The 14,553-nt window shown below is 39.5% G+C and overlaps 1 protein-coding gene across 3 annotated transcripts in view; it reads right to left on the bottom strand.

Moving 5' to 3' along the window:
- Positions 1-335: 335 nt before the first annotated feature.
- LOC122810897 overlaps positions 336-14,553 on the bottom strand; it is a 133,131-nt gene continuing 118,913 nt past the window's right edge. Inside the window, exons 3-4 of one of the 3 annotated variants that reach the window (XM_044082442.1) lie at positions 12,714-12,778; positions 336-896 (exon numbers count right to left, since the gene is read on the bottom strand). In XM_044082442.1, coding sequence (XP_043938377.1) covers positions 783-896; positions 12,714-12,778 — 179 coding nt within the window. In that variant the 3' untranslated portion in view covers positions 336-782. The remainder of the gene's footprint in view (positions 897-12,713; positions 12,779-14,553) is intronic. The other 2 variants (XM_044082441.1, XM_044082440.1) reach the window with 2 other exon arrangements.

The following is a 14,553-nucleotide window of genomic DNA, read 5'->3' as shown; positions in this document are numbered from 1 at the left end:
CACGAGCTTATTGAAGCCTCTTTAGGTCATGCCTTCTGCATTTTCCTGCACAGACTTATTTCTATTATTCATTTGTTTTCCCCATACTGGAATGGTTGTAGAGAGAGAGAGAGAGAGAGCAATGGAAATTACTATGCAAAAAGATAAGCTCCCGAAATGTTAAACAAGATGTCAGGTGAACCTAACAAGTCTTGAACTAATTTGCAATCTATGGCATTAAAACGTGAAAATAATGCAGTATTTACCTTATTTAAATATACATACATAGAAGGTTAAAGGATCACTCTGTCAAAATGAGTTTACTTTTATCACTAATATTTTATCATCAGCGTAGTATTTTTTTCTTATTTTCGATCTGACTAGGAGCCTCTCTGCATCTTATCCTCACTGAATAAAATGACTGTTCAATCAGTTCTGAAGAAATCAATCATGTGGTCAGGAACTATTCTTTTACATAACAAAACACAGAAAACTGAAGGGAAACGGCAGAATTCAGTTTTGGAAAGTATTAAAACTCTCACTTCAGTTTATTAGCAGTAGTGCTTTTGTGTTGTTTTAGTGTAGCATTTTCTCACAAAAGGCATGGAGCAAACAAAATTCATAAAAATGCAGAATATTATAAGAAGATGCCAGAGATGTTCCATATTACAACAAAGGCTCTATGTTTATGTATGTGATAGTAAATATCTCCTGATTACAACTGTAATGCATTTCAGTCTATTTTCTCCCAGTGGTAGTTTATCTCCAGAAATGTTATAAGCAGATGTGGAAGAGCTAATATGTTAGCGTTTTGTTAGAACAGAAGCATACACAACTGATGTTTCTTCAGTTTTTGGTTTTCTCTTTCCTTTATTGAAATACAGCAAGGCATATTCTAAATCCTCATGACGTCTTTCCTGTAAAAACAAAAACAGAATAATATAATAATATACTGACAGAGAAAATGTTTGCACAAAAAGTAGAAATTTTGCCATATTACCAATGGAATCCCTGCACAGGAATCATAATTCTGAAAGTCAACCTTTAAAACATTTAATTTGTGTTTATTTTTGGTGAATTTTTTGTTCTAATTTCTTTCTCTTATTATATATAATAGTCCACAATATTTAATAGACTAGTCATATATTTACCTTTAATGTTCCTATACGGTAAATTATTAATTATACAATGACTCCCCCCATTAATATTTCCAAAACGTGCATGCTGATTGGCCAGCGTACCTGTTGTATATGCCACAATATACCAATGGAAAAAGGTCCGGTCGGCCAGACTTTTTTCCGTTGGTATTAAGTGTCCAAAACCTTTTTAATAAAAAAAAAAAAAAAAAAACAGAGCAACGGAGACTTTCTTTTCTCCATTGCTTCCTTTTTAAAGCATTGATGTAGGGTCTATATTACATCAACGAACGTTTAAATGTTCGAAAATGTAATAAAAACAAAATAAACAAAACAAAAATAAAAAAAAGGGTTTTAGCAGGGGGGAAAGTCCCCTGCATCCCCCCACATGTGGGGCTGCACCCCCCACACCCACCGCTACTTAAATATACCGACTCTGAGATCGCACATCAGGGCACTACAGTGTGGAAATGGGAAATTTCCCCTTCACTACACTGTAGCGTGATCTTGGAGTTGGTATATTTAAGTAGAGGGGTGTGGGGGGCTTGACCCCCCGGCTTACACCCTTTGGTTTTTGTTTTTCTTACTTAGTTTTTTATTTTTTTTTATTTTTAAAGATTTTCAAACATGTAAATGTTCGATCTGTAAAGGTCGACCTTTACAGATTCGAGCATTTACGTGTTCGTTGATCTAATATAGACCCGATAACCTGGGTATGCATAGGAGCGCAAGTTCCATATGCATGCGCAGTACATCAGCACAAGGAAGCAGTATACCACCACCGGCAGAAGAACAGTAATGCACCGTTATACAAAGACATTATTTAAGAAAAGTAAGTATTTTTTTTCTCAAATAATGTCATTGTATAATAGCAATAACTGACTCTGTGGTTGTGGTATATTGAAATTTACCCACGGTTGGTTTTATTTAATCACTCTGGCTTCACCCTTGTGATTAAACCACGCCAACCGTGGGTAAATCTTCAATATACCACACCATGTCATCGGTTATTGCGTAATTATACAATGGCTGATCATTGTTATTCAAAAATGAGCACTTGACCAGCCCAACCAGCATGCCCATTGTAAACCTGAGAATATACCAACGGAAAAAGGCCCAGTCAGTTGGACTTTTCCCGTTAGTATAGCTTGCATTTTTTTTTAGTTTTCATTTTTTAAAAAAAAACAAAACAAAAAAAACGGAAGACATTTTACGTTCGGGAGATGGCACAGACAGAAATAAAAGGGAAATCAGTTACGTTCTACAAAACTTAAAAAACGTACCTGATTGCCCTTTTATTTTGTCTGTCCCGACTCTCCCGAACATAAAAAGGCTCCCGTTTGCTTCTTATTTTTTTTAATTGATTATAAAAAAGAGGCATCAGCAATGGAGATCTTCCTTTCTCCATTGCTACCTATTCATAGCACTGATGTGTTGTGTAAGTGTGGGAACACAAGTCCCATACGCATGCATAGTACATCAGAAAAAGCCCCAGGATACCAACAAGATGCTGAAGGGCAACACGGAGACATTATACAAAGATGTTATTTAAGAAAAGTAAGTATTTTTTTTCTTAAATAATGTCATTGTATAATAGCAATAACCGACTCTGTGGTTGTGGTTTATTGACATTTACCCATAGCTGGCTTTATTTAATACTTGGGCTTCACCCTCATGATTAAACCACACCAACCATGGGTAAATCTTCAACTTACCACACCACATCGTCGGTTATTGCTTAAATATACATGGTGCTTTTGACTGCTGAACAGATGACTATTACAATGCACTGTTGATTAGGGGACTAGCTGGTAAATAACAATTACAGTGGAATGAACTGAAGTACCACATAATAAGGCCTTCAGTCTTTATGGAAGCATTATCACATTTGTCTAATAAAATGTCAAGTAATTTGAATTATATAAACATTTTTTCCACTATAATAACAGCCATAGAACAGCATTTTCTTGTTGTAGAAGTGACACCACATTATGTAATAGATTTTCACAGGAAATGAAAGAATGCCAAGCTATTTTTACCTGCAAATGTCTTAAGTGCTTTCTCCAGTTCATCCCTAACTAAAGGACTTTATTTCTCTTTTCTACCGATATATCATGGTAAGAGAGTGTTCTGGTCATGCACTTCATTTAACTGTTCTTGTTGGAAGGGAAATAAACTAACCTGTAAGTTTAATGTGCACTAGACACATGGACTTATAAGGGAGTGTGGACTTTCTAAAGCAAACAATTGAGTCATAGTTGGACAAATGTACATAGCACACACACACTGCAGTAATAATTAAATCATGCAACTGTTTATTGGATTGGAGGAAACAGCAAGTGTTTGCATTCTAGTCTCCCACCAGGACACAAGTGCTCTTCAGCAATTACATTCTGCTTGCTGAGCACACTCAAGCAAATCTGCAGTCTGCGGCTACCACTCCACCCATACAGTATAAGAAGGAATCAGTACTGCAAACTAAACAAGGATATACATTTTGAGCCTCAAGAGCAGGAGCACACTCAAGCAAATCTGCAGTCTGCAGCTACCACTCCACCCATACAGTATAAGAAGGAATCAGTACTGCAAACTAAACAAGGATATACATTTTGAGCCTCAATGGCAGGGTCAGTCCACCCAGGCATTCTACCTGTATGTTTTATGAGAGTGAAGCTATTACATTAGCAGTATTTCTTAGTAGTTCTCAGCTTGCTAATAGAACTGACTGTTGTAGCTTTGTGTCCCCCCCTCAGCTAGTACAGTAATCCTAATTGTCCAATAGACAAAATTATTGACTTCAACAATTGGCTAAGCTTCTGGTGTCATTCTAAGGGGATCCAGTATTTGTCTGCCTGGGACGACATGATCGACAGTCCACGATGCTTTGCCAGAGATGGCCTGCACCTGTCACCCTTAGGATTCCGGATACTGGCTAAGGCTCTTGCCACCCCTATAGTGCCTTTTTTAGGCAAGGTTCAAATGACAAATTCACCACCATAACAGGTACAAGCAAGGAAAATCTGAGGGTAATGCTACTCAATGCTAGAAGTCTAAACCTCAAAATGCACTCACTCGAGGCACTCCTTAAAATGGAGAACACTGACATCTGTGCAGTGACAGAGACCTGGTTCAAAGCTCCAGTGAGCACCCCTGCATTACCAGGCTTCAATTCATACCACACCATTCGGCCACCTAACCCAGAAAGAAGCATTAAAGGTGGAGGCATGTCCATATTCATTAAGGATATCCACACCTCCAGGCTAGTTGCACAGCATAATGCATCCGAGATTATCCAAGTGCAACTAACTCTGGGCAGGACCGCAGTCCAAATTGTAGCTTGCTGCAGACCCCCCACCATGCCCCAGGATTCACACTCCTTATTTCTTGATACACTGGAAAGTATTGGGGTACAACCCAACACCCTAATAATGGGCGATTTCAACTACCCCACCATTAACTGGGAAAACTACTCATGTACCAACTCTTTTGCTCAACGTTTTCTAGAATTCATAAATTCCAATGCCTTGGATCAACTTATTCACACCCCCCACCAGGGGCAGCAATATCCTAGACCTGGTCATTACCAACATGGGAAACTGGTGTTCCATACCAGAGGTCAATTTTTTATTGCTCAGATCCGACCACAAGCTAATCAGCCTAGATATCCACATCCCACCCCCAGCCCCAGTTAGGGAAACCATCATAAAAAACTTCTCAAAAGCCAACTTCACACTTCTTAAGACAGAAGTGGCAAACTTCATGACACCCATGCAGACGGACAATAGAGGTATGACTGCCGAATCCTACACAAATGCACTTTATAAGCACTTACACGAGTGCATGGATCATGCTATCCCTAATAGAACCAAGATATTATCCTCCAAAAAAGGAAGCCAATCTGGTGGTCCTCTGCCATAAACAAACTCTACAACAGAAGAAAGAAACTGTTGCAAAAAAGAGTAAAATCCCATGACTGGAGGAACTCCCTGGTCAACCTCAGTAAGAAGCTAAGATCCCTCATAAAATCCTCCAAAGCTAGTTACGAAAACAAAATTGCCACTGACTCTAAAGACAACCACAAAGCATTCTATAGCTATGTCAAGAATCTAAATGGGAACACTCAAATCTGCTCTGAGTTACAGCATAATGTCACTAAATATACAGAACCAACTGATATTGCCAACATCCTAGCAGATAGGTTCAGTGCTAACTATACCCCCCCTCTCACCCCCTAGAGGGCCCATCTCTATGCCGGAAGAATGCAAAGTTCCTATAATCACGGCTGCACAGGTAAAAAACACACTCTCCAAAGCCAAGAACACAGCTTCCATGGGACCTGACAATATCCCAGGCTGCATTCTACACGAACTACAGAATGAACTGGCACTCTACCTAAGTACCATGTTCAATCATAGCCTCACCTCAGGCTTTGTACCCACTGAATGGTGCACCACGACAGTTATCCCACTCCACAAAGGGGGAGCCACGACAGACCCCGGGAACTACTGCCTCATTAGCCTGACAAGCCTGGTCTGCAAGGCCATGGAATGTATCATCGTGGAACTCATAAACAAAGACATTGGTAATATCCAAACTCCAGACCCTACTCCGTTTGGATTTGTAAAAGGCAGATCATGTCTCCTAAACCTGATTGACTTCTTTGAAGCAGTCATCAAAGCAATAGATGAGGGTAAAATGGTTCACACAGCTTATCTAGATCTCGCCAAAGCTTTCGACACCATCCCCCACTCTGGAATTATAGATAAGCTCACTAAACTAGGTATAAATCCCTATGTCACAAGATGGGTTGCCAACTGGCTCATGGATAGAACCCACACTGTGAAAGTAGCGGATTCCAAATCCAACCTCAGACCAGTGACAAGTGGAGTACCACAGGGTTCAGTCCTGGGTCCTCTCCTGTTTGGTATCTACTTCTCTGAAGTGCAGGCCAACACAGAAGGTCTTTGGCTAACAAAGTTTGCAGATGACTGCAAACTAGGAGCCATAATCGAAACTCCTAACGATGTGGACAAACTACAAAAGGGCCTCACTGAGACAGATACCTGGTGTCAAAGCCATGGCCTGAAGCTCAATGCCAAAAAGTGTATTGTCATCCCCTTTGGCAAAAACTCTGTACCCATGAACTACCACATAGCTGGTAGTCTACTTAATGCCAAAAATGTGATAAGAGACCTTGGGACACAGGTGGACAGTAGTCTCTCCTTTGATAATCACATCGCCACAGTGGTCAGGAAATCCTTCTACGTGGCTCATCTCATCACAAATGGATTCTCATCCAGAAAAAAAGAGGTCATTGTTCCCCTCTACTCATCACTCATTAGACCCATTATAGAGTACAATGCCCCTTTTGGTATGTACCTCACAAGACATCTACAACAACTGGAAAGACCACAGAAATACCTCACAAAGAGGATTACTGGCCTCAAACAGATGCCCTATGCAGACCGTCTCAAAAAATTACAGCTTTACTCCATCGCATATCGCCTACTCAGGGGCGATCTCCGCCTAACATACAAAGCTATGTCAAACCCAGAGCTGTTGGACATGCTCCACTTAAAGAAATCCCAATCCCTCCAAGCTACACACTCTAGGGACCTTAACCTTGTCACCACAATAAACAGAACATGCTGGAGGGAAAGATTCCTGTCCCAGAGACTTCCCATACTTTGGAACAGACTACCTATCTATGTCAAACAGAGCTCCTTATTAGCACTCTTCAAAAAAAATCTTGCTGATTGGACGGGAAATGGGAAATTCACCCCAGGGATCACTTCTGTGGTTCTGCTCAACAGGGGCACAGGAAAATAATTTTCTTGGGTGGCGAAAGCCAGGGTACATTTTTTGGCTAGTCTTGTATGGGCCCTAGGGCCGATAGCCTAGTACCTACCTATGAACCTATGACAGTATACATTTAATTCAGATCCCTGTGACTAAATTAACCATCAAGCAGCCCTCTCACTGCTTTCTGCTGTAGTTTGTATCACTTGGAGGCCCACCTGTTTATTTGCATCTCTATACATTCCCCTTCATTACTAATGTATCTCCCTACTCTAATCTGTGCACAAACTGGTTATTAATCAGCAAGTCAATGTGAAGACACACTCTGAACCTTAATAAACTTTGCTGTCTCTTCTCTCCTTCACTTTACAGGTAGTTTGAATTATTACTTACCCCCTCTGAGGCCTTCACTGATTTCCACTGATTGCTTCTCTGGCTTCTTTGCATTCCATCTGGTTTACATCCCTTGTGCTATCTCCCTCCCCCAATACTAAGTCTATATTAGAATCCTGCTGAGCATGGAGCCATCTTTAAATTTCTAGTCTCCCACCAGGACACAAGTGCTCTTCAGCAATTACATTCTGCTTGCTGGTGAGCCATTAGACCTCAGGAATTTGTTTAAAGTGTTCAGATTTGTAAAGTAATACTTACTTTTTTCTCTTGTCTTGGTGGGTTCTGCCACAGGCCGTTCACCCTCACTAACGCTTGGGCTCTCTCCACTCCCTTGCCCTGCCCCCTATTCCCTCCCACCCCCAATACCTCTACATTTATAGTAATCACAGCCACACCCACAGCTCACCCTCACATCACCTCCACCAATCACAGCTCCTCAAGTCATATCACATTATGCCACACCAACTTGCTCCACACAAAATAATACTCTCAATCACTCTCATTCCCACTAGGCATTTTTTACATCACCCACACTACTTCCCCATCCACATATAGTGCAACCCTATAATTCCTGTTCAGACCCCCACCACCTAGAACCAACTTAAACTTTGTAACCATGACTATCACACAACTATGTTTAGTCTGTCTTCTCATAATTCTTTACAACACCACAAGTTATCACTCTAGCAGTATCCCTAAACTTAGTAGCACAACACTACATTATGCTCTCTCATATACAGACACCACACATTATAATAATATCTGCCCACAATTGTTCAAGAACTACATAACGGACCAATTCAGAACTAAACACATATGCTCTCATTGCTACTCCAAAAAAACACAATACTTTCTTACACTCCTCACCAAACTCCAACATCTGTATCACCATTTTAACACCAGGCTCACCATATGTGGGGATATCCACCCCAACCCAGGCCCAAATCCATCCTGTCCAACACAAACTGCTCCAACACAAATGTCAGAACATAACACCCCCACTTTCTTCATCCCTGGGCAAATCAATAACAGCAGCAAAACCAACCATCTTTTAATGCTAAATATTAATATTAGCAGTATCAAATATAAAATACCTGAACTCCAGGCCACAATACTACACTACTCCCCAGACATAGTTGCTTTAACAGAAACCTGGCTAAATAAAAACATAGCTAACTCAGAAGTTCTCCCTACCGGGTACAATATCACTAGACAAGACAGACCACTTCGTAAAGGGGGTGGAACTGCCTTACTGTACAAGTCCAACTTAACTGCCCATCAATTACCAAACTCCTACCCCTCCCCCAATAATTGGGACATACTTATCTCACAACTTCAACTTCACCCTAAAAAGGTAATCACCACAATTGTGATCTATATTCCACCTGGTAATACACCTGTTAGCCTTGAAGACTTCTTATCCTGGTGTTCTTCCACATACTCACAAGAAACCCTTATTCTGGGGGACTTCAACCTAGATTGGTTCACCTGTATTTCAGAACCACCAAGTAATCTAATAAATCTCCGTGGCTACCAGCAGGTAATCCAAATTCCATCTAGATGTGATAAAAAAATCTAAAAGTGAATCCATCCTTGACTGGGTCCTAACAACCCCACATTGTACCCTCACACAGGCAGTCTCCCAGACACCTTAAGCGACCACAACATAATATACTTTATATGTAGTAGAACAAGCATATGCAAAACCACTAACTATATATCCACTAGAAACACAAAAAAATTCTCTCCTGAGGTCCTCAACACTTTACTCTGTAACTGTGACTGAACCCCCCTAATAAGCCCCCCACTTGACCAGGCTGTAGCATATTTCAACAAAACTTTCTACAACACTTAGAAACTGTCGCTCCATTGTGCAAAATCAAGGTTAGAACCTCTACAAATCCCTGGCTCAGTAAAGAAACCAAACAAATCCTCAAGTCCAGAGACACTGCCTGGCTTTACTATCAAAAAAACAAAGAAACACAAAGCCTAACTAAGTACCAAGAACTGTGCAACCATGCAAAAAAATGCATTAGGCTGGACAAAAAATCCTACTACATGACATTACAAACTAAATACCAACATACCCCCCCAAAAAAAATTGGAAAAATGTAAACCAGCTACTAAAATCCACCCAAAAGGCTACCCCCAAACCAACCGCCCCTGACAGTAAAGTTCCCATCGAAACACAATTCAACTCCCACTTTGTGAACTCAATTCTATCCTTAGTATCACAGGACAGTTCCTTCCTCACTATCCCCCCCAACACAAATAACACTAATACAAGCTTTACCCTCAAAACAGTTTCCACCACTTCAATCAAAAGCATGCTTTCCAAACTAAAAACCTCATCAACAGCAGCCAACCTACTCCCCAGCTATTTCTTGAAACTCACAGCAGATGCTATTGCTATCCCAGTCTCCACTCTCATAAACAGATCAATTGTTGAAAACTATGTGCCCACACTCTGGAAAATATCCTATGTATATACACCCATACATAAAGGTGGGACCTCCAATGAACTTAATAACCACAGACCCATTGCTTTACTCACCCCCCTGGCCAAAATCCAAGAAAAATGCATCCATACCCAGATGCTAAACTATCTCCTAGACAGCAACATCTTGTCACCTACTCAGCATGGTTTCAGACCTGCCCATAGTACCACTACAGCCCTCCTCTGCTTCACAGACACAGTAAACTGTCTCAAAAATGAAGGCCTACAGGTGTCAACTCATTTTTTGGATATGTCCAAAGCATTTGACACAGTCTCACACCAAATCCTGCTAAACAAACTAAACCAATATCACCTATCAAATTCCACTCTTACCTGGTTCCAAAGCTACTTAACTGACAGGTACCAAGCTGTGAAATGGGAAAATTCTCTCTGTCCTCAGCTGCCCATAACTATAGGAGTCCCACAGGTTTCTATCTTAGGACCACTACTATTCACAGTTTTCACAAATGACCTCCATACCTCCACACAGCATCTATCATTCAGTATGCAGACAACACTACTTTATCTGTGCTGCACAAAACATTCCCACCCTCCTACAAACAACTCAACTAGCATTATCTGATGTTGAAAACTACCTTATCAAAGCCCAACCTATCCTCACTCCAAAGAAAACTCAGCTTATAATTATAACCAGTTCTACCAAAAACACTGATAACAGTCAATTCACTATCTACTCCACAAATGCTAGTCCAATTGCTCCAGTGCTACAGGCTAAGCTATTGGGAATAACCATAGACTCCCACCTAAACTTTGACAGTCATCTCAACTTATCTGTTAAAAAAGTACATGCCAAACTGGGATCACTCTACCGTATCAAACCATTTCTTACCAACAACACAAGATCAGCCATTGCTCACTCCCAGCTTCTATCCACCCTACTCTATGCATCTTCCATTCTGACTAATCTCAACAAAACTGAACTAAGCAAAATGGAAGCCTGCTATAACAGAATTACCCGCTTTGCTGCAAATTGTTCATATAAAACTCATCACTGTACTGCTTTGAGACAGCTCCACTGGCTTGAACTGCCCAACCTCCTAACCTACAATCAGCTCTGCCTCTGTCATTATATCTAATACCTCCCCAATAAGTGTCCTGCCCTCAAAAACCTAGTACAACATCACTCAGCCAAAAGGCCTCTTAGATCATCAAGCAAACTACTACTAGAAGTCACCAACAGCTACAATAGCTTTGTAGATGCGCTATATAGTAGTTCAGTAGCTAAAAATGGATCCCTGTCGCCACTAGCATTCAAAACACATCATCCAAAGCCTCCTTTAAAGACCTCATCAGGCAACATCTCAAGCAAAGTTGGCAGTGCCATGATTGCTCTGCAGGCTAGTGAAAGCGGATAAGGTCTAAATCTAGAGTACTTGATAATAGTTTTCAATCTTACTCACAAACACTGGCTAATCTACAATGTATGTACTGTGCCTGTGTACTATGTATGTATTCTACCTATGTTCCAAATTTCAGCTGTACACCACAAATCTATTAATTACCTTTATTTTTAAATTAATATTTTTTGTTTGTTCACTCCACTGTAACTGTTGTTGTGCCGCATACCACTGTAAAAACATGTCTTTTGTAATTTGTGTGTATACTGATCATGTCTAAATAACTAAATGTATCTGTAATTTTTCTTTGTATAGCTTTTCTCCCTGAGCCTCTGCTGAAAAAGGGCCTTTTCGGCTCAGTCAGACACCCCCGGTTAACAAATGTAAAATAAAAAATAAATTATTTTTTTTCTGTCTGCTGTGCCTGCTGACCATCTGGCCTCTATAGTAGCAGTACTGCCCATTTGCTTTTTACCACCAGATAACCATGCAGTCATCGTCCAGGTGGCTATGGGAGATATTTTCTGCTTTATGGTTGTAACCTCTCCCCATTTGCTGATGTGCAAGACTGAAAATATAAGGACCTACTCTTTCTCCTGTGAGCATATACATCTCTGCATATGCCCCATGAAGGCTGCCATTTGAATGTGGCTTGTTAGATCCTAACATCCTGGATCCATATAATGCACACCTTGCACTATTATCTCCAGCAAGTACTAGCCTTCCATCATGTCAGGTGGACTCCTTTCTCCCAGGATATATGATCTGACATCAGACACTCATGTCAAATTCTCTACTAAGCTACTCCAGTATTCAGTTTACTAGATGTCCCCTGGTTGTCTACAGTACACTCAGGGATTTGTCCCCATGGATCACAGAACTGATTACAAACATTTTTTTGGCAACAGGAGCCTGCTAATATTTGCTCTATTTATATTTATGAGATATCATGACTGACTCTCACACACACACACACACACACACACACACACACACACACACACACACACACACACACACACACACACACACACACACACACACACACACACACACACACACACACACACACACACACGACATGGCATTTTTTTTATGTCTTACATTCCTTACTCCCATATTAGGTAGCACACCAACAGTATTACATGTGATGCTGGTCCTTATATTTCAATACATGCTTTGATACATTCCATGCATTCTTACTCCATTCACCATGCCATGTACACCCAGCAACCCATCTGCTAGAACTAACTTCATCTGTCAGAGTTCACCCCTTTTCCTTCTCCATTGACATACTTGTGGTAAGTTCCCTTCTTTTGTTTGTCTCCCAAAGATGGGTGAGTCAATGTTAGTTACTCAGACACATCTATGTGATGGCTCCTGCAGTGCCTGGGTGGACTCATTAAATCTTAATGGCAAGTCAGCTATTGTTCTAGCCTTCTGCTCTATTAAAGTAATTGCTTTGTGAAAAATGAACAGACTGTTAATATTAGAAACAATACAACACAACAATGCTGAAGTGCTTTAATATTTAAAGGTATTGAATCTCACCTCTGCTTCTGCTGCTGCTGCTGCTGCTGCCGATGTCCTTGTTTTTAAAGCCATTCTCTCTGAAACTTAACAAAATACAAAGCTAAGAATAGAGCAATACACACAGGCACTTGCTATAACTTAAGCACTACTGTACATTATCAGGTTTGCTGGTGCTATTGACAAAATCATATGCATTATTTATTTTTTATACCTTGCTGTGTTTCCCCTAAATATATTCTTAAATGACTATTAAGATACCCTGTCAAAAGCATATTTATATTAATTGTAACATGCATTTTTAAGTGTTAAAGCACTCTTCCCAACTTTTTATCTTGGTAGGGGTATATACACAAATTATATGTATAGGACCTATTTTAAGATAAAAATCAATATTAACAGTCTGCCTGGTATTCAGATAATACCATCTAACAGTTTAAATCCAGGCTTATACAATAAAGCAATACCACAGCAGACACCCCAGACTGCTTCAGTTCTCTGTACATATACTACTTGTTCTTGCTTCAGTGTATCTAATTTTCTGATATCAGTTATGCGTAAAAATCTGCTTTAGAATGAATATAAACATTTAATGCTGTTAAATTATGTTTTCATTAAGAATGCTATTTACTTTTAGGTAACAAAAAAGGAAATTATCTTTTCCATTTTTGCACTCTTTTTACTCTTCACTTTATCATCTATTTCTCAACTCATTGCTTGGTAGAATGTTTTAGCATCATTGCTTTCACTGCCCTCAGCTTCAGTATCTTCACTTAAGCCAATCTATTTCTTATTATCGTCTTTATTAGCATCAATGATATTTTTAACAATGTTCTAACCAGCAGCACTAAAATGTATTCCATTCTCAATTCACATTAGAATTGTTATCATTATTTATGTCTAAATTCTTTTTCAATTTCAAGAATTTGCAGTTAATCAAACCAGTAATGACCAGTCTTTTTATATTTTTACATGAAATTACACACTGTTTAGCAAATATGTCCTTGCTGCCCACATTGAGAACACAATCTGTTATTACAGAGACTTATCATATGAGAAAACGACCCACAAAAAGCAGGGATTTTGGTTGGCTACGATACATAATAAATGTGCTACACCAGGGATATGGCACAATATTCCTTTATATTGTTTCAGAGTCACCATTACTACTCAGCTACTTTTCCATATATGGCTTTCATCATACTTTTTTTGAAGGTCATGTACTTGTGTACTGTAAAGTGAGAAAAAAGCATCATGCAACATTTATGTCAATATCTGCGGTACAAAATTGTACCATGATATGTCATTTAGAAATAATGTTCTATCCGGAAATCATAATCAGACTAAGGCGTGGAATCATTTTTATCACTGCATTGTAAAAGAAAACATTCTGCTAAATTATCACTTTTAAATGATAGTTCACAAAAGGAATCACGTCCAACACATGTAAAGGCATGAACATCTTTTGTACCAGAGCCTAAGGGAACAATGATGATATCTTATACCTCATCTGTTGATAACTTTTCCATTCTTGGAAGATATATGAACAATGGACAATTTTAATGAACGTGTTGATTTAGTTGTGTTTTGTAAGGAGCCTTGCTTAATGATAGAAGCATATGAAAAGCTTGTTTTATGCTGTAAAACACCATCACAATTGGGTTATACCCTTTGAGCAGCCAAACATATTCTCTAACTGACCTGTGAATGTTTATGTCAGGCATCATTTCTGATCTTTCACCTTCAATTTTTTCCATTATTTGACTCTACTCCACAGTGGATGCATCCAAAGGTTCATCTTCTGTAAGTAATTGTTTAATTTAACATCTGAAATTTCACCATCTTCTAATACCATAATTTT

This window comes from Protopterus annectens, chromosome 9.part0 (genome assembly GCF_019279795.1).
Source record: "Protopterus annectens isolate FY-2018-M chromosome 9.part0, PAN1.0, whole genome shotgun sequence".
Classification (NCBI taxonomy): Eukaryota; Metazoa; Chordata; order Ceratodontiformes; family Protopteridae; genus Protopterus; species Protopterus annectens.
The sequence above is the reverse complement of the archived record's forward strand: the minus strand, read 5'-3'. Positions and strand labels throughout refer to the sequence as shown.